At 45.5% G+C, this 20,260-nt stretch overlaps 2 protein-coding genes and 1 pseudogene across 3 annotated transcripts in view; all 3 read left to right on the plus strand.

Annotated features, from left to right (window-relative positions):
• LOC119283609 (chaperone protein ClpB1-like) overlaps window positions 1-6,243 on the plus strand; it is a 41,863-nt gene extending 35,620 nt beyond the window's left edge. The window contains exons 7-8 of the mRNA XM_037563082.1: window positions 210-457; window positions 6,234-6,243. Of these exons, the coding sequence (XP_037418979.1) occupies window positions 210-457; window positions 6,234-6,243 (258 nt within the window). The remainder of the gene's footprint in view (window positions 1-209; window positions 458-6,233) is intronic.
• Window positions 6,244-6,453: 210 nt separating this feature from the next.
• Window positions 6,454-7,565, plus strand: LOC119283610 (annotated as a pseudogene).
• A 4,021-nt stretch (window positions 7,566-11,586) lies between these two features.
• Window positions 11,587-19,816, plus strand: LOC119286559 (serine carboxypeptidase-like 19). Of its 2 annotated transcripts, XM_037565936.1 has the most exons (13): window positions 11,587-11,926; window positions 12,070-12,215; window positions 12,323-12,522; window positions 16,022-16,124; window positions 16,208-16,245; window positions 16,471-16,575; window positions 16,695-16,778; window positions 16,969-17,121; window positions 18,051-18,122; window positions 18,217-18,338; window positions 18,557-18,670; window positions 18,787-18,832; window positions 19,555-19,816. In XM_037565936.1, exons 1-13 carry the CDS (start codon window positions 11,739-11,741, stop codon window positions 19,636-19,638), a joined length of 1,455 nt encoding a protein of 484 aa, XP_037421833.1. In that variant the 5' UTR covers window positions 11,587-11,738; the 3' UTR covers window positions 19,639-19,816. The 2 variants fall into 2 exon arrangements, with proteins under 2 accessions (XP_037421833.1, XP_037421834.1); XM_037565937.1 differs by lacking the exon at window positions 18,051-18,122.
• Window positions 19,817-20,260: the final 444 nt, after the last annotated feature.

Raw genomic sequence — 20,260 nt, forward strand, 5'->3', positions numbered from 1 at the left:
GCTCATATTTCCAACAATCCAAAAACCTGATTATAGGCAATTTACTCCGAGTGGTTTTGCTGCGCATCTGAAGTCGCCTGCCTTTAAAGAGGCGCAATATAAGAGGGCGCACGAGAGCAGTCTACTGGTTTCAGACCATGGGCTGCTATGATGCCACCAAGGGCGAGCCTGAGGGCGATCTTAATCCAGCACAGCTGGAAGCTTTTGAGAAGATCGATGCCCTCTTTAAAGGCGCTCTTCTGAGTGTTCTTGATGACTCCATTGTGGATTCGTACATGTCGTTTGACAACGGCAAGGACATGTGGGCTGCGCTCGAGGCCAAGTTTGGTGCCTCGAACGCCGGCAGCGAGTTGTACGTCATGGAGCAATTCTATGACTACAAGATGACTGATGAGCGCCCTGTTGTAAAGCAGGCTCATGAGATACATTCGCTCGCAAAAGAATTTGAGTACTTCAAGTGTGTGTTGCCGGACAAATTTGTTGCCGGAGGCATCATTGCCAAGCTTCCACCTTCGTGGAACAATTTTGCTACTTCCCTGAAACACAAGAGACAGGAGTTTTCTGTTGCGGATCTCATTGGTACTCTTGATGTTGAAGAGAAGGCGAGAGCAAAGGACACACGTGCTCGAGTTGCTGAGGGAGGTTCTAGTGCCCACATGGTACAGAAGAAGAACTCCCAGCCCAACAAATTCAAAAACAATAAGAACAAAACTCGGGGCAAAGGCAAGTTTGATACGAAGAACAAGCCATCACATTCTACCAACTTCAAGAAAAATTCTCATAAGAAGGGGAAGGGACTTTGCCATGTCTGCGGTGATCCTAATCACTGGGCTCCGAAGTGTCCTAACCGCTTTGAGGAGCGCGAACATGAGAAGAGCGGCAAGTCCGCTAATGTTGTCATCGGTGATACTGATATGAAGGAATCAGGGTACGGTATTTTTCCTACCATCCTTTCAGTATTTCAATCCCCTGATTGGTTAATTGACACCGGTGCCAATGTACATGTTTGTGCTGACGCCTCCATGTTTTCTTCTTACCAGGCAACAGGGACTTCACCCGTGCTGATGGGGAACGGGTCACATGCCATCGTTCGAGGTGTTGGTACGGTCGATCTAAAGTTTACTTTGAGGAAGACTGTGAGTCTGAAGAGCGTTCATCATGTGCCGTCCATCAATAAAAATCTCGTTAGCGGTTTCCGTTTATGTCGAGATGGTTTTAAGTTGGTTTTCGAATCCAATAAAGTTGTAATTTCTAAGTGTGGACAATTTGTTGGAAAAGGCTATGAGTGCGGAGGCTTGTTCCGCCTATCTTTGTCAGATGTTTGCACTAAAGTTATTAATAATGTTTGCCACAATAATGAGTCTGATATTTGGCATTCATGACTATGTCATATTAACTTTGGTTGCATGACGTGGTTAGCCAATATGAATTTAATTCCAAAAATCTCTACTGTCAAAGGCTCCAAGTGCCAAGTATGTGTGCAAGCTAAGCAACCTCGCAAGTCCCATAAGACTACAGAGGCAAGAGACTTGGCGCCACTAGAGCTTATACATTCTGACCTTTGTGAGATGAATGACGTGTTGACAAAAGGTGGAAAGAGATACTTCATGACGTTGATTGATGACTCCACTAGATATTGTTATGTGTATCTTCTGAAATCAAAAGATGAGGCTTTGACTTTCTTTAAAAACTATAAAGCTGAGGCAGAGAACCAACTTGATCGAAAAATTAAACGGCTTAGGTCCGATCGTGGTGGAGAGTATTTTTCCAATGAATTTGATCTGTTTTGTGCGGAACATGGTATAATCCATGAGAGGACGCCTCCCTACTCACCCAGTCAAATGTGGTAGCCGAAAGAAAGAACCAAACTCTAACTGATATGGTTAACACCATGTTAGACACTTCGGGTCTATCCAAGGAATGGTGGGGGGAGGCGCTAATGACTGCGTGTCATGTTCTAAACCGAGTTCCCACAAAGCATAAGACCATGACTCCATTTGAGGAATGGGAAAGGAAAAAGTTAAAACTCTCTTACCTACGTACTTGGGGTTGTTTGGCGAAACTCAATATACCAATTCCCAAGAAGCGCAAGCTTGGACCAAAAACCGTGGATTGTGTTCTTATAGGCTATGCTTTTCATAGCATCGGCTATAGATTTTTAATAATAAAATCTGAGATATCCGACATGCATGTTGGTACGATTATGGAATCAAATGATGCAACTTTCTTTGAGGACATATTTCCTATGAAGGATATGTCGAGTTCATCAAATCAGGAGATACCTACTCCATCTAGTGACGAATTCACTGTAATTCCTGAACCCACCATTGCGATGGAACACGTTGAGAATCCTGTTGAGAGTAACAATGGAACTCCTGTGAGGAGTAAGAGACAGAGGACTGCAAAGTCTTTTGGTGATGATTTCATTGTGTACCTCGTGGATGACACACTCAGGACTATTTCAGAAGCCTATGCATCTCCTGATGCTGACTAATGGAAGGAAGCTGTACGTAGCGAGATGGATTCCATCTTAGCTAACGGTACCTGGGAGATCACTGACCGTCCTTATGAGTGCAAACCTGTAGGATGTAAGTGGGTGTTCAAGAAGAAGCTTAGACCTGATGGTACGATTGAAAAGTACAAGGCACGGCTTGTGGCCAAGGGTTATACCCAGAAAGAAGGTGAAGACTTCTTTGATACTTACTCACCCGTGGCTAGACTGACCATAATTCGGGTGCTACTATCACTGGCTGCCTCACATGGTCTTCTCGTTCATCAAATGGACGTTAAATCGGCTTTCCTTAATGGAGAGTTGAAGGAGGAAATTTACATGGATCAGCCAGATGGTTTTGTAGTACCTGGTCAGGAAGGAAATGTGTGCAAGTTATTAAAGTCTTTATATGGCCTTAAACAAGCTCCTAAGGAGTGGCATGAGAAGTTCAAAAGAACATTAACTGCTGCCGGCTTTGTAGTAAACGATGGTGACAAGTGCGTGTACTATCGCTATGGTGGGGGCGAAGGAGTTATTCTTTGTCTGTATGTCGACGACATATTGATCTTTGGAACCAAACTTGATTTAATCAAGGAGGTTAAGGATTTCTTATCTCGCTGTTTTGAGATGAAGGATCTAGGAGTAGCTGATGTTATCTTAAACATCAAGTTGTTGAGAGATGAGAATGATGGGATCACACTGCTTCAGTCTCATTATGTGGAAAAGGTCTTGAGTCGTTTTGGGTATAGCGACTGCACGCCTTCTCCAACTCCATATGATGCTAGTGTGTTGCTTCGAAAGAATCGACGGATTGCTAGAGATCAACTGAGGTATTCTCAGATTATTGGCTCGCTTATGTATTTGGCGAGTGCCACGAGGTCTGACATCTCTTTTGCTGTGAGCAAACTGAGTCGGTTTGTGTCAAAACCGGGAGATGATCATTGGCATGCGCTTGAGAGAGTTATGCGTTATTTGAAAGGCATCGCGAGCTATGGGATTCACTACATCGGGTATCCAAGGGTACTGGAGGGTTATAGTGACTCAAACTGGACATCTGATGCTGATGAGATTAAAGCCATAAGTGGTTATGATTTTACACTTGGTGGTGGCATTGTTTCCTGGAAGTTTTGCAAGCAGACCATCTTAACGAGGTCAACTATAAAGCAGAACTCACAGCATTAGACACTGCCACTGTTAAAGCAGAGTGGCTTCGTGAACTCTTGATGGACTTACCTATGGTTGAAAAACCAATACCCCCTATCCTGATGAACTGTGATAATCAAACTGTGATCGTCAAGATAAACAGTTCTAAGGACAATATGAAGTCCTCAAGGCATGTGAAGAGGAGACTAAAATCTATCGGAAAATTGAGGAACTCCGGAGTTATTACATTGGATTATATCCAAACGTCGAAAAACTTGGCAGATCCCTTCACAAAGGGTCTATCACGTAATGTGATAGATAATGCATCGATGGAGATGGGTTTGAGACCCACCGCATGAGTTGTCCATAGTGGTAACCCACTCTATGTGATCGGAGATCCCGTGAAGTAGAAGTGGGAGACAAGCTGTTGGTCAGCTGGGAGGAGAGTATCCCTATATTAATTATTCCACTCCGTGAAGATGCAATACTCTCCTGATCTGCATGACAGGTTGATACTTATCTTAATGTGTTCCAAGTGGCTTATTCGGGTAAGCAGAGATGTTGTCCTGCAGAACATCTTCTGAGGAACACACCTATATGAATTTGACTATTAACGTCACAGTCTGTGAGAATTGGGTGTTCTCTAATAAATTCATGAAAGGCCCTGGAGTATGACGTATACGCTCCACCCGCGGGGAAGCCTTGCGGCAGCCCAGTATCGGTCAAGAATTTATGTGAAACTAGTTTCATAGAAAACTTGTAGTTCAAGGCATAGTCCACTATTTAAGTTGTGATCTAGTGTAGCATAAATTTCTAAGTGGAAGTTCAACTTCACAGTCTCCACTAAGCACCGATATATAAAACAATGTTTTGGAACTAAATGATGAGATGTGCCAATGAGGCTTTGTGGGGGATTGTTGGAATTTTGCAAGTAGGCCTTTGGCCCAAAGCCCAACTAAAATTTTGAAATTCTCTTGGCCCATTCATGCACACATGTGAGTGGAGTGAGTGAGGCTAAAGTTTAGTCCCACCCTAAAAGTTGAGAGAGAGTTGCACCTCTTTATAAGGTGAGCTCTTCTACCATTTGTATGAGCATGAGAAGAGGAGACCTACACGCGTGCTCCTCCTCCTCGCTCGCCTCGCCACGCCACGCCTCGCCACGACGCGCCGCGGGTTGCGGGATTGAGCCGAGCCGAGGACAGAGCTATGCACGTTGTCTATATTTTTGCTGCATGAAAAAATTAATAAGTCATTAATTAATAATTAACGGGCGCGTTAATTACTGAACCGTTTCCGATTCTTTTGGATCGTGACGACTCGGACGTGGGGTTTACTCCCACGACCTACCCGGCCCGCACTATATAGTCAGGCAGACGTCTACCCTAGCCGCCGCCGCTTCGTATGGTTTCTCACTACTGTTCCAGATCATTGCGCCGCCAAGCAAGTCTTCTCCATCCCTCCTTCTGGCGTGCACCGCGAGAAGGGACAGCAGGCCTCCGGAACCCCGCCTCTCGTGATCCTGTACGGGAGAGGGGCGATCAGGTTTTTGGGGAGCGCACTCGCGCAACTGCTGGCAGCGACGACTTCTTCCCCGACCTCGGCAACCTCATCCTCGACGACATGGGCGACAACGTCAACGCCGGCGGTGTTGCACCCGCTGCACCATATGTGATTCTATCCTTCGTGTTCGAGATCGTGGTAGAATTCATGTTTCTAGTATGTGCCCTAGATGTGATATGTTCATCTGCTATCCTAGTTCGCATGATTAGTTTAATCTCTACTGCTGTGGTCATGATTTATCTTCTGTTTATTCGAATTAAATCTCGTAGTAATTTGCTCATATTTCCAACACATAATACATGTTATAGATTACAATAGGCGAGAAAATGTCTTGGGTATCAAATGTTAGGAGCTGCCTGGAGCACAACAATACAACCAGTAAAGTGACAGAACAATTGCTTAAAAGCATATACAACTGGACTTTGGCAAATCCAGAGCCCACATACGCATCTCGATGCGCCCACGAACATTGCCCGTCCGCATCTCAAATGCCCCATATGCAACAACAACCTCTATTTTTGAAACATAAAATCCATGTAAAAACATGCATGTTGGTCATCAGATGCTACTGGAGCTACTGACGCGTCATCGACCAGGACAAGGCGGTGAACGTCATTGTCGAGGCCCTGGTTTTCTCAAATTAATGAATTTGAAAATCCATGAAGTTTTTTTTCAAATCTATGAACTTTCCACAAATTCGTGAACATTTTTTGAATTTTATGATTTTTTTTGAAATTCACGTATTTCTTTTCATTTTTCACAATCTTTTTTTCAAATTCATGAACAATTACTGAAATTCATGAACTTTTTTCAAATTTATCAGATTTTCCAATTCGTGTTTTTTTTCAAATGTGAACTTTTATTTTTGAACCGATAACGTACCTCATGATGCTACAATACCGAAATCGCTATAGTACATTTCAGAGGCTACAGTGCCTCAACATCACTATGGTACTTCTCAAATGAGTCGTTAATTCGGGATGCTCTGCGCACCAGGAGGCCAATTTCCCTTAATGAATTAACATTATACATGTTATAGATTACAATAGGCGAGAGAATGTCTTGGATACATCAATACAACCAGCAAAAGTGGCGAAACAATTGCTTAAAAGCATATACAACTGGAGTTTGGCAAATCCGGACTCCTATACGTCCACGGACGCATCTGGATGCGCTCACGGACATCGCCCGTCCACATCTTAAATGCCCCATATGCAATCACAACCTCTACTTTTGTAACATAAAATCCATGCAAAGACATGCGCGTTGGTCAATGCTACTGGAGCTGCCGGCGCGTCATCGACCAGGATGAGGCGGTGAACGTTGTTGCCGAGGCCACGGTGCGCTCGCGATCTGGACTCGGGGAGCCAAACCAGCCGTCAGGATTGTTCCTCTTCCTCGGCCCCACTGGCGTCGGCAAGACGGAGCTCGCCAAGGCCCTCGCAGAGCAGCTCTTCGGTAATGAGAAGCTGCTTGTCCGCATCGACATGTCCGAGTACATGGGCAGCAACTCCGTCACTCGCCTCATCGGCACATCTCCCGGGTGCGTACGTATTATATACATCTTCTTTCTTTGGTACACTACACGCAATCTACGATTACATATGGATGATCTGGCATATGCGTTTGTAGGTCGTATGGGTACGAGAAGGGCGGGCAACTGACGGAGCTGGTGCGGCAGCGACTGTACAGCGTGGTCCACCTGGATGAGGTGGAGAAGGCCGACGCCTCCGTGCTCAACGTCTTCCTCCAGATCCTCGACGACGGATGCGTCACCGACGGATAGGGTCGTACCGTCGACTTCACCAACACCATCATCATCATGACGTCCAACCTCAGAGCGCACCACCTCCTCGCCCACGCAGCCAACAAAGGACATTGAAGCCACCCACAAGCGTGTCATCGCCGATGTGCAGAGGCACTTCCGCCCCGAGCTCATCAACCGGCTGAGCGAGATGGTGATCTTCCGCCCGCTCTCCGGCGAGCAGCTGCGGAGGGTGGCGAGGATGGAGCTCAGAGGCATCGCCGCGCGCCTCGTGGAGAAGGGCATCGGCCTCGACGTCACGGACGCGGCCCTCGACGTGATCCTCTCGCGGTCCAGCGACCAGGTGCAGATGTACGGCGCGAGGCCGATCAAACACTGCCTGCAGAAGAACGTTATGACTAGGATATCCAAGATGGTGTGCAGGAGGAGGTGGACGACGACTGCTACGTGTCCGTCGATGCCGATGAGGAGAGGAAGGACCTGGTGTTTGCCGTGGACAAGCAGAGTTCCAAGGAGAACGACGACCCGTCGTCCTCTCCGACAAAGAAGAGGAAGAGGCCCCCGACGAAGCATCTGTTCGTGATCGATGATGACGAAGACGAGTGAAGTGTTTTCCATTTCGGACAGAACAGAACTGTTTGATTTTTTGGATTTGAGCTGGACCCGTGTTTTTGGGTGAACTATGTGTTACAGTTTAAAGTCTACAGAATCACCGAATATTTTTGCTGGATAATTTTGCCATTTACAGTCAACCCGAAGTGGATTGTGGTTCATTTTCCCTGGAGATTTTTTTTTAAAAGTAATTTTCCATGGAGATTGATTTCGCTGCCCTGGATGTCACTTTTGTGTCAAGAATTCTTGACTATTGCATGGGAACAGATTCATGTTAGAAGTATTTTTCCTTTCCAATATTTTTCTATTGGGGGTTCTCTCATTCCTTTTATTGAGCACAATGATGCGAATCGGGCTTTAATGAGTTCTAATATGCAGCGCCAAGCAGTTCCGCTTTCTCGGTCCGAGAAATGCATTGTTGGAACTGGATTGGAACTCCAAACAGCTCTAGATTCGAGGGTTTCCATTATAGCCGAACGCGAGGTAAAGATCATTTCTACTGATACTTTAATGTAAGAATTTTAATGTAAGAATAAAGAATTGAATTAAAGGGCTTGCTTTGACCCTTAGGAGTAGGTAACCCGTTCGCTATCCTTGTTTCTATTTCTATTGCATTCTATCTCATCGTATCACATTCTGTTCTACGATTCCACTTCGACAAAAGGAAATAGCATACCTAAGTTCAATAGCTTTACGTCCGCTATCTCGATCATGATTTTCCTACCCTCAGGGGGAAAGTAAAGGCCCTTCCCCCTTTGGAAGGCTGTGGGCGAGGAGGGATTCGAACCCCCGACACCGTGGTTCGTAGGCTTTGTACCTTACTTAGAAGATTACCCGTGCGTTACAACGAGAATACACCCTGAACATATTGTCATGGCAAGGAACTAAAACACACAGCACAAAAATGATTTAAAGGGTGATGAATGTTCGAACAGACAAAGAAATTAAATACTCCCTTCATCTGAAAATACTTGTCAAAAAATAGATGTATTTACACATATTTTAAATACATTTATTTGTCGGAGAAATGAATATATCTACTCATAGTAGATACTTTCTCCGTAAACTAATATAAGAGCGTTTAGAATACTAAAAGCCAGTTACCCAGATTCTTGCTTTTTCACATGATAGATAGTTAACTTGGGAAACATAAAATATTGATAATGTATATTTATGGATTATAATTATTAGAAAAATATAAATCTACTATCAGATGTATTAGTATAAAAACATGCAAATCTGGATTTTATCTTCAATAAGAAGTACCCATTGGATGCATAGTGATTAATGATTATAATGATCATAGAAAAACTTTGAATCGGTCGACTGATTTTTTTTTCCCAAGAATGACAGGGGGCATTGTGCCCCACCGGTTGTTATATTACCCGAAAAGACGAGGCCGTCATACAGTGTTTTTCATCGAGGAGATAAAAAACAACAAGATAAAGAGAAAAGTGAAAAACAGGGGGGCTAGGAGGCCGCAATGAGGAGGGAGCAGAACAGGAGAAGTTAGTCGTGCACAGCGTCCTCGAAACGCTGCGCCCAAAGTAGCGTGTCGTCGGCCGCACGCCGGAGAACGTCCTTGGACTCACAAACGATGGAGTTGAACACCACATCGTTTCGAGCCTTCCACACATGCCAAAGGAGGATGTAGAGGCCAGCCCGCCAAGCAGCAGCATCCACAGGTGCCCGGGGTTGCCCGGAAACAATATCCGCCACGGAGAGGAAAGGACCCATGTCGAGACGCGCCTAGACATGAGCCTCCTGCGGGCAGGAGGCGAAGAGGTGGTCCGCTGTTTCGTCGTCATGGCATGAGGCACATACAGGTGATGGAGCACAATTCTTGGCAAACAGATTAGCGCGCGTGCTAAGCCGGTTGCCGAGAAGAAGCCGAGCAAAGATCTTGATCTTGTTGGGGAGTCGGGAGCCCTAGAGGTCGATGGAGTCCTGATCTCGGATGCCGTGCAGTGACAGGACGCGGAATGCCGCCCGCGAGCTGAACGAGAGGTCTCGCCCCCAGGCCATGACCCGGCGGTCGTGCACGTCCACCGGACGCACGGAGTGAAGGAGCTCCCGTATGGAGCCAAGATGGGCGGCCGCCACCGCGGACAACCTCGGCTGGAGAGCAAGGCCGGACTCAACGACCCCAGCAACCGTCTCGTTGGGCCGCGTCGAGTGGGAGAAGAGCGCCTCGAAGACGAAGCAGAGTGCACCGCCGGGAAGCCACCTGTCCTGCCAGAAAGAAGTGGTGCGCCCATCCCCTAGACACACCCGAGTAATGCTCCTGTAGATAGGCAGAGCATCCTGGATGATCGCCTGAAGGAACGATGGCGTCGAGCATGTGTCGCCAATGTCGCCGCGGAGGTTGCTGAGGAACCACCTCTTCCATGGTGGGCAGTCGGGGCGGTGAAGAACGTCCACAAAATGAAGAAGGAGGCACATGTTTTGTCGTCGAAGATCCCGGTGCCGAAGCCACCTTCCTGCACATCAACACACACTTTGTCCCAAGCAATTAAACAGCGAGCCCCGGAGCAAGTATCCTTGCCGGTCCAAAAGAAGGAACGACGCCTATGATCAATCTACTCTATCACTCCAGAGGGCAGCAAATAAGAACACATAAAGTAGGTTGGAAGATTATTAAGGACAGCGTTGCAAAGAACCAGTCGACCACCCGACGGAAGCAGGAGAGCTCGCCAACCCAACAGATAGCGGTCGAATGATTTGAGGAGGGGGTCGTAGACGGAGGTAGGAAGCTTGAGCGGGGACAAGGGTAGCCCTAGGTAAGGTTGGGGGAAAGAAGAGATGGGGCACCCTAAGATGGAGGCCAACTCTGCCGACAACTCGGGGGTGCAATGCATGGGAACAAACCCGGACTTGTGGAAATTGATCACAAGCCCGGTCGCACAGGCGAAAGCGTCGAGGATGCTTTTGAGATGCGTAACAGAGGGGACGTCCGCACGACAAAGGATAAGGGTGTCGTCAGCGTACTGAAGGACGGGACAGGGGATGGTGGGATCGATGGGGTGCGACAGATGGCCATCGGCACTGGCCGCTCGGACCATGCGCTGCAAAACGTCGGCCACGATGATAAAAAGATAGGGAGAAAGGGCGTCGCCTTGGCGAAGGCCATTGCGGCAAAGGATCTAATCCTCCGGAGTGTCGTTGAGAAGGACAGACATATGGCCAGCGGACAAGATGGCCTGGATCCAATCACACCAGCGGTCACTAAACCCACGCGCGGGCAAGATCAGGAGGAGGCTCGACCAGTTGACAGAGTCGGCAGCGTAGACGATGTTCTCGGAAATGCGCCTCCCGAGAAGGAAGCCTGTCTGGTCCGGGCCCACCAGGGAGTGGATGTGCCGCTGAAGTCCAGTGTAGAGAGCCCTGGTGATGGCCTTCATGATACAGTTTTGCAGGGAGATCGGTAGAAAGTCAGAGGGGGACCGGGCCGCCTCAGACTTAGGCAGGAGAAGTCGACTGAATTTGATTGGTTGTCCTGAATTTGATTCCCAAGCTGCACATATTTTTGGACGTGGCTGTACTTCACTCATCGTGAACGCCTCTTTCAACAAATTTGATGTGGCTGTACTCCACTCATCGTGAAGGGTCCTTTGTCCTGGCACGTAGTACACACCATGGACCATGCCCTGCTCCACGGCGGAACAAGCCAGGCGTCGCCGCTTTGAGGAACGTAGTACCCAGTCCACAAGAAGACGGCACGTGCTGTTTGCTCCGGCCGGGTGTGTGTCGTCGTCTCAGGCCGCGCTTGGATTGGTTGTATTCAAATACGGAGGTGTATATTTTACACCTGTATCTTACCGGCCGCTTAGCAGATCTGGGGCGGAAATGAAACGACGAGCTGAGACTTGTATTCTTTACGGGTGTATTTGAGAAGAACACGACAATCCAAACGGGGCCTCAGCGTGTCGGGGGGCGGAGGCGTACTACGACGTGCTGTCTCTCTCGCGCATGGATAACGCTGGAAAAGACGGACGAGGTCCACGCGGCGCGCAACGACTGTATCTCATCCGTGATGTAGATCTGCTGCCAGACTTTAACTATTACTCAGTATTAAAGGAATTCAGCGGCCAGCGATCAGCTGGAGCAACCGACGGAGGCCCGAACAGCCAGGGGGAGCAAGCAAGGTTTCAATTTCATCGGGAAACCATGGAGGCGCAAGTGTCTTTGCCCCTCATGGCAATGGCCCTCCTCCCCCTGCGGCGGCTCATCTTCCTCCTCTGCTTCTTCTCCGCTCTGCCACGCCGCTGCCGCTTCCTCGCCGCCGAGGCGGCTCCGACGCTCGTCGCCAGCCTTCCAGGCTTCGACGGACCCCTCCCCTTCCGGCTCGAGACCGGGTACGTATTCCTCGGTCAAAAATGCTACACTTCCGGGCAACATACGGCTGGTCCAGCAAAGTTCTTCCTCGGTCAGGCACGCACGTTCTCGGACGCTCCTGCACTGCAAGTGCACTCGTTTACAAGCTCCTTGCCCATGGCAGGTACGTGACCGTGGACGAGCAGAACGGCGCGGAGCTGTTCTACTACTTCATCGAGTCGGAGGGCGACCCACGGAGCGATCCGGTCATCGTCTGGATCACCGGCGGCGACCGCTGCAGCGTCCTCAGCGCGCTGCTGTTCGAGATAGGTCAGTGATCTAGCCGACTTTACTATTTCTGTCTTGGCTGGCACTTCTAGATCTAGCTGCCTGATTGCTGAGTTTTGGTTGAGTAAAGTCAACTTCATTTGTACTAGGCCCGTTGAAATTAGTCGGAGAACCCTACAATGGCACCATACCACGGCTGCGGTACCATCCCTACGCATGGACCAAAGTTGCCAGTATTCTGTTCGTGGACTCACCGGTCGGCGCCGGGTTCTCCTTCTCCCGGGACCCAAGGGGCTATGATGTTGGAGAAATCTCTTCTTCTCTGCAGCTCAAAAAGTTTCTCACCAAGGTACGCAAAGGAAAACGGTCCATTTTCCTTCCACGGAATCCTAGTTTCTTCTCCGGCTCCGGCAAGTTGGTCTGCCTCGGTTCTATAAAATGGGTTCGTGTCTAGTGATAATGATAAGAGCAACTCCAGTAGGCCGACCCAAATGGACGGCGCATTTGTCCGCTTTTTGTCTGTTTGGGTCGGCCGCCCATCCTGCGTCCGTTTAGTTTTGCATTTGGGTCGGCAGTGCGCCCAACGCGCGCCGACCCATTTCATCTCGGCGCTCAGTTAAAAAAAAAGGCCCGCAGCCATAGATCATGCCAGCGCCCATGTCATCGCCCTGGTTTTGACGCTCCAGCGCGTGGGCGGGGCAAAATCGGTCTAACGCGCACTGATTTTGGCGCGCCACGGCGCGCGTTAAGAAGGCGTTCCCTCCACACTCTGTCTGCCGCCCACTCGCCTCGCCTCCCCTCTCACTAGCCTCGTCGCCTGGGCGCTTTGGATTTTTGCGGAGTCCGCGAAGCGGCTTCTCCTTCGAGATCTGGTTCGCGCTAGTTCTACAAGCAAAGGAGGACGGAGCGAACCGTCTATCGGGAGGACAAGCGTTCGCGCAAGCAGGCCGCTCAATTGAACATGAAGCTAGGAGAAGCGTCGTCCTGAAACTCCGAAGATGAGCGGTATGTTGACGCCTACATTCAGACGTCAGAGGAGGACATTACCGACTCGGAGTCGGGTGACGACGAGTAGTTGATCTTTCCTTTTATATGTCTATACTAGAACTATCTAGGTATCCTTTATCTATAGAAAAAATGGTCGGCGGCGTCAGCGACGAAGGAGGCGGGCGAGGGTGTGTTGTTCGATGGGAAGAGGCCAATGTGCCACCGACCAGCGGGCCCGGGAAGGGAAGAGGACGAGCGCGCGCATCCGTCTCGTGTCTATGCCGATGCAAATCCGGCTTAAAAATGGGCTAGAAATGGATCGGCAGGCGGACGCCACGCAAACGTGCATCCGTTTGGGTCGGCGTGTTGGGCCGGCTTTTCTGTCCGCGCCGACCCAAACGAACGGCGGCGGACGAAATGGGTCGTCCCATTGGAGTTGCTTTAAACTCCCATCCTGGCTTCAATTACATAAAAGCTTGCCTGAGAGAGAAATCCCCACATAAAAGCTTGCCTGAGAGAGAAATCCCCAAATCTGCCCCGCCTAAGAGCCTTGTTCATCGCCGCGGGCCGCGTCTAAAACACGGTTCACCACAACGCATTTCAGAAGCAAACGTAGGGAACACATCGACATGGACGGCGGCTGGCAGAGTGGAGTAATAGGACATGACGTCGCGTTTGTAGTAATAGGGCGAGGTTGTCAGATTCGCCGTCGTCGGTGGTGGCGGGGAACATCTTTGGTAGACGGATGCGAGACGCGAGGAAGCAGACGACCGGGAGCACAAACATCAAAAACCGGCAGGCGACGTCGTCGATGGTGGTTTTACGTGCTTGGTTTTGACTTGTCAATCCTTGATTGGATCAAGGGGAAGGGAGGGGCCCTGCCCCCCTAAAAATCATGAGGCTGATCGTAATGGTACTATCATAGTTAGTATCATGTATGGCAACTAGGCAATTTTGATGAGGTATCGTAGCATTAAATGAAGAAAGAGATGATGGAGTATCATATTATGATACCGTATCATAATAAATGCTATAGTACTTTGTGTCATGCATGGCAATACATAGAGTACTACATGATACTAATATATGATACTATGCATTAGAGAGGTAGTATCATACACTAGTATCATATGCATGATACTACTATATGATACTCCCCATTACAACCAGCCTAAGGAGGCCTGTTTAACTGTTTGGAAGGGTCCACTAATGGCCCATAATATGCCCGTCGATGTACTCACGTGGCATAGATGGCTTGTTTTCGTAGGACGAGACTTGCCTGCTCCCTGCTTGTGCGCCCATCCGTGCTCCCGCATACGTGGCTTGATTTGATTGGAACAAAATAAAGCCCGGCCCCATCCACTTAAAATCAGGGAGGGAGATAATTAGATTAGAAAAGAAAAAGAAAAAAAGACAGTCGTAGGATGAGGTGGGAGCACAGATGGAAGTATGGAGAGGGAGCAGTCAAGCCGGATCCGTTTTCGTAAACCAAGCCACGTCCCACGTGGGCACACGACAATTCTAATTCCTGCCTTTATTTTAACACAGTACAGACACAAACGCTCATATATATAGAGACCTCTTTCAATGATTATATATTGGTTCGCAATTCTAATCCCTGCTATTTGGCACTTATTCATGCAAACGCGGACATGTCAGCAACAATCTTTGGTTAAGAGGTTTTGTAGACCTCAACTTCTTTTCCAGGGGTTATTAAGTGATTCGAACCAAAATATGGGGCAAAGTAAGCGCCCCAAATAACTATAGGGAGAAAAGGGCATTTTGTTTGAAAATCCTCTATAACACTAAGCTTCCTAATTTTGAAGGACTCACAATCAATTGAGGTCTCCAGTTAAAATTGGGTTACCCGATTTTGGTCGGGTCAACAATTTCTTAAAGCTCTCTCATTCAATTCCTTTATACTATACACTATGCTTCTTAATTTTTAAGACCTCACAATTAATTGAGGTCTTCAATTTAAATTGAGTCACTCAGTTTTGACTGGGTCAACAACTGCTCAAGGAGCTATCCCATTCAATTATTTTAAGTCAGCATTGTTCCCTAATTTTGAAGCTATTCAATTCGATTGAGGTATTCAATTATGGAGCCAATCATTTTTCAAATCAATCAGCAGCAACCGGCTATAAAAATGATATTGTAGCACCAATATAGTACATGCAGCTACCGACGCAGGAATTTCCCACATAAATATGGGTTTCTTAGCGGATAACACAGAATCACATCAAGAAAGGCCCACCAAATCATCAAACTATATAAAAAAACACTATTATTTTTTGGAAAGTCAAATTCCTTTAACTTTGACCAAGTTCAGAGCCAAAAATGTCAATATCCACAATATTAAACAAAAAATATAGAAATTCATTTCATGATGAATCTAATTATACCGATTTGATATTATGAATTTTGATATATTACTCTACACATTTGATCAAACTTAAAAAGGTTTGCCTTTAAAAAATGTAATACTCCCTCCGTTCCTAAATATTTGTCTTTTTAGAGATTTCAACAAGTGACTACATACGAAGCAAAATGAGCGAATCTATACTTTAAAATATGTCTATATACATCTGTATGTGGTAGTCCATTTGAAATCTCTAAAAAGACAAATATTTAGGAACGGAGGGAGTACATCTTATATTTTGAAACAAAATGAGTAATGTTTTTAAGAAACCCAACAACATTAACGGCGCAGCAAAGCGCGCCCAACCCTTCTAGTATATTGCTATTTGCCCAAGGGATACATAAAAAGAGGACAAAGAACATTTTTTACTCCAAGAGGACAGAGGACATAGATTAAATTGATTGATTAGTTACAATTTTGTGTTTATCTTCTTAATCAGTGGTTCACCGAGCATCCTGATTGCCTCTCAAATCCTTTCTACGTCGGAGGAGACTCATCCGGTGGAAAGATCGTTCCATTTCTTGCACAGAAGATCTCGGAAGGTATGTTGCACTGGTGAGTTGTTTAAGGTCCTTTGGCAAGATAGATGTTTATTCATACTTGAACACTACTATGTTGTTTTCAGATATTGAAGCTGGAGTGAGGCCGTTAATTAATCTTAAGGTGCTCTAAATTCACACCGCGTCATTTCCTTATGTAATAATTTGGCTGTTTGCATTCTTGATGTCTTGACTAGCTCTTTGACATTGTGTTCATGCAGAGGTCGGGTGTAATTGAGATCTGCTTAATATTAATATATTCCATTTATCTAGAAAATATCACGAACAACTTTAGCTGCATAATCCCAACCTGAACACAGTTTGTATTTGTCATAAAAAAATTGACCAGGGCTATCTGGTCGGCAACCCGGCTACTGGTGAATACAACATTGATTATGGATCAAGAGTGCCATATCTTCATGGAATGGGCATAATTTCAGATCAGTTGTATGAGGTGATTAATTAGACATGCCTCCAACACCTTATCACTCACCTACGGATCTGTAGTTTGCTTCCGCCCATAAGAGGTTAGTTAATTATGTCTCCATGTGGTTGCATGTGATTGATCTTTAGTTGATAATGGAGCACTGCCAAGGGGAAGATTATAGCAACCCCAAGAATGCGCTCTGCGCTCAAGTTTTGGACAGGTCCAACCAAGTAAGGATATAACCACTTGAAATTTCTCCCTCTTCTTTTGTATACAAATCAAGTGAAAATTAATGATACAAACACCCTGTCTCGAGCATGCCATTCCCCAGTGTTTGACTCTGTATAATAACTTACTACATGGTTCTGGTTGACATATTAATATGTTCCTTTCAACCAACTAATTGACGTTTCACTGCAGCTGTGGAATGAAATTTCACATCCACACATTTTGTATAAAAAGTGTGTCTATGCGTCTTCCGGACCAAACGACGGGAGTACAGAAAGAAAGATCCTAAAGGAGGAAGTAGGAGTACTTAAGCATCCACCTCCTCGTCCTTCAATGGGTTGCCAAGTAAGTCAACCTGAATTAAGTGTACGAAGACTTTTTTTTATTAATTGTATGAAGACCTGATTATTACCAGATGTTTCATTCGAACGGATTCTTAGATCAAATGTTGCATTAAGTTTATAAGTGACCCATCTGGTCGGTAGTTTGTATGTGGTGTTAGCTGGTGATAAGTATGTGGTATAATTACAGAGAATTAAACTTTGTATTTTTGGAGTACTATCGGTCATTTGTACTGAGCCACCGGTTTGGTCGTATATGATATCAAATTATTACAAGGAACTAAAGTTGTACTCCCTCTGTCTCATAATATAAGACGTTTTCTGACACTGATAGAAAACGACAATTGTTTGTATTAGTCTGTATATGAGGTGTAAGGTTATGAATATCTTTGTCAAACATTAATATTCGAAGTCTGCCATATCCATGGTCCTGTGATGTTTAGGTACAGTTATGAACATTGGTCGATTGTTGTCCATTAGAAATAAGAACACACTAGATCTATGGAAGGATTATATTTAGATATAATACCAAAAGTATGTTGTGATATATTTAGGTGCAACTATAAAGATGCATCGGCTATGATATGTTCATGTTCTCACTACACTACACATGTGCAAATCTATCGGTTGTTATCTACTTAGGTGCAAGTATAAGATCGTGGATCTGATCGCTTTTCCCCCCCTCGCCTACGCATAGCTTTGGTTTTATATGACTTTGTTATTTGCTGGTGTGTTTTTTTTTGTGTGTGTGTGTGTTATTGGCTGTGTGCATCCTAACTATGCAGAGGCCGGATGTGTACTCATTGTGTTTGTATCATCTTGATGCTTCATTCTGAGTCAATAAAATCCATCCTTTGTCGGAAAAAAGTATAATATGTTGTTACATCATCAAAAGTTATTTTCAAATCAGGTTCATTTTTTTTCCATCTACAGATATATGGTAATTACCTATCATATTTTTGGGCTAACAACAACCTCACTAGGAAAGCCCTTGGGATCAAGAAGGTAAGCTAATAATTTTCTCCTCGGCAAGAAATTTAATCTTGGTATTTACATTTTTTTTACCTTTCTGGTTTGACTCTATATACCATTTAATTAGGGGAGCAAGGACGAATGGGTGAGGTGCCACGAACGAGATCTACCTTATTCTTTGGACATCAAGAGCACAATAAAGTATCATCGTAATATGACGTTAAAAGGTTATCGTGCACTGGTATATAGGTAAACATCTTATAATAAATGTTTGCTTTATTACTTGTGGCAGGCACAGTTTTGCTGAACTGAAGGCTAAATAAAAAGAATAAGAGATGCTCTTATTTCCATCTCCGATTTTCCAAGTTGTCATGTTATAAGCTCATCTATCTTTGATTGCAAAATTTTGTTGATAGCTTACCAAGCTGACCACTTGGTTTATAAGCTCATCTATCTTTGTTGTTCAGTGGAGACCATGATTCTGTTATACCGTTTCTGGGTACCCAGTCTTGGGTGCGATCACTGAATTTCCCCATTGTGGATGAATGGAGGGCCTGGCATCTAGATGGACAGTCCGCAGGGTGAGAACTTATATATGATAAGTTGTATAATATTGTTCCATGATTGGTGTTGTATTATATTCTAGTATATAGATTGCTTTGGATAAGTGTACTTATTTGAAATATAATGTCTGCAGATTCACCATAACATACAGAAATAACCTGACGTTTGCTACGGTAAAGGTAACATGATGTATATCTCTGCCTTCCGTTTCTGAGACCGCATGAGTTTGACATATACAAAATTATTTCCATATGGATTAAGAATTGTCATTGGACCGTTCAAGACTTCCTTTCTTGCCATCCTAATCCGAATATCATTGAAAACATAAGAACTGTACCTCTATTCCTCTAATGCCACAATGGCGGAGACAAGCCCCAGTCTGCCCGTCGTGAGGCTTGTTTCTTCCTTTGCTGTAGCTAGTGTTTGGCATGGGTCCTGCCCCGTTCCTTGCTCCGTCAACTAATGCAGTACATAAGCATGTAGTAAATGGTAATATTGTATAGTAAATTAGTAATCCAGTATTGCTAAATGAGCCCATGTCTTTGGAGCCTGTTTCTAAAAATAGAAATCAAAGAACACATTTAAACTTTTCAAGTTTAAAGAAAATTAAAACTTTTCCGACAAATATATATACTCCCACTAAGTACATGTAAATTTCACAGAAAAGTATGCTTACTTGAGGGATACAAAAAGAAAAGACCAATATGTGGGTCTATAATAGTTGCACTAGTATTCACTATTATAGATTGCCAAAAAAAGGGTACTTCCGCAGACCATGATGTAGATCATACTACATGTACATGAGGGATAATTTTAAAATTTTCTGTAACTTCTAAATATGAATTTGTTTGTTTGTTTGTTTGTTTTAACACCTCTCTCCTAACCCACTTTCTTAATATAGAACGGCGGACACACTGCACCAGAGTTCGAACCAGAGAGATGCCTCGCTATGTTCGCGCGTTGGGTTTCCCATGAGTCGCTATGATTAATGTGCCTGATTGCCACATGCCTGTAACCTGATGTTTGGATAAAAGGAATCGTGCCAGGATGTTAATTCTTCTACAGTACGATGTATATTGCATATATGAACTACTCGTGGCAACCGCCAAACACAAGAAAGATTGTTAGTACTTCTTTTTTTGAGAAACAAATTGTTAGTGCTATACTCCACGATCCTGGTGCTTCATGCCATGGCTCCACGGAATTATCATTGACCGGAAGCCTGATTCTAGCGGCAAGGGTAGTGAAAATATGCGAAAAGTGCCTGCAGAGGCCGAATTCCATTGAGCTCTTTATTTTCTTCCAGCAAAAATACTTTTTCTACACCTTCAAAAAATCTGAAAAAGTATACATGTATACATATATTTGTAGTATACATGTACAAAATTTCATGTAGGACTGCTAAAGTGAGCCCGAGCGCACACTTCTTATTCTGCGCGCTGGTCCAACGTGCGAGCGCGCCCCTGCTCCAACTCCAAGTAAACCGGTTTGGCTAATCGATCCAGCCACTCCACCAGTTGATGGTAAAGTTGGGTCTAGTCATAGTAATAAAATTATGATGCATTACTAGTGTGCCCTCTGCTCCGTGTCACAAAAGATAGAAACGT

This window comes from Triticum dicoccoides, chromosome 4A (assembly GCF_002162155.2).
Source record: "Triticum dicoccoides isolate Atlit2015 ecotype Zavitan chromosome 4A, WEW_v2.0, whole genome shotgun sequence".
In the NCBI taxonomy this organism is placed as follows: Eukaryota; Viridiplantae; Streptophyta; class Magnoliopsida; order Poales; family Poaceae; genus Triticum; species Triticum dicoccoides.

Bases quoted from the DNA above. Each gene is read 5' to 3' on its own strand.
- LOC119286559 (XM_037565936.1), top strand. From the start codon at position 11,739: ATGGAGGCGCAAGTGTCTTTGCCCCTCATGGCAATGGCCCTCCTCCCC. The intron at 16,246-16,470 runs GTGCTCTAAATT...AAAATTGACCAG, and splicing joins GGCCGTTAATTAATCTTAAG to GGCTATCTGGTCGGCAACCC. The intron at 17,122-18,050 runs GTAAGTCAACCT...TTCCATCTACAG, and splicing joins GTCCTTCAATGGGTTGCCAA to ATATATGGTAATTACCTATC.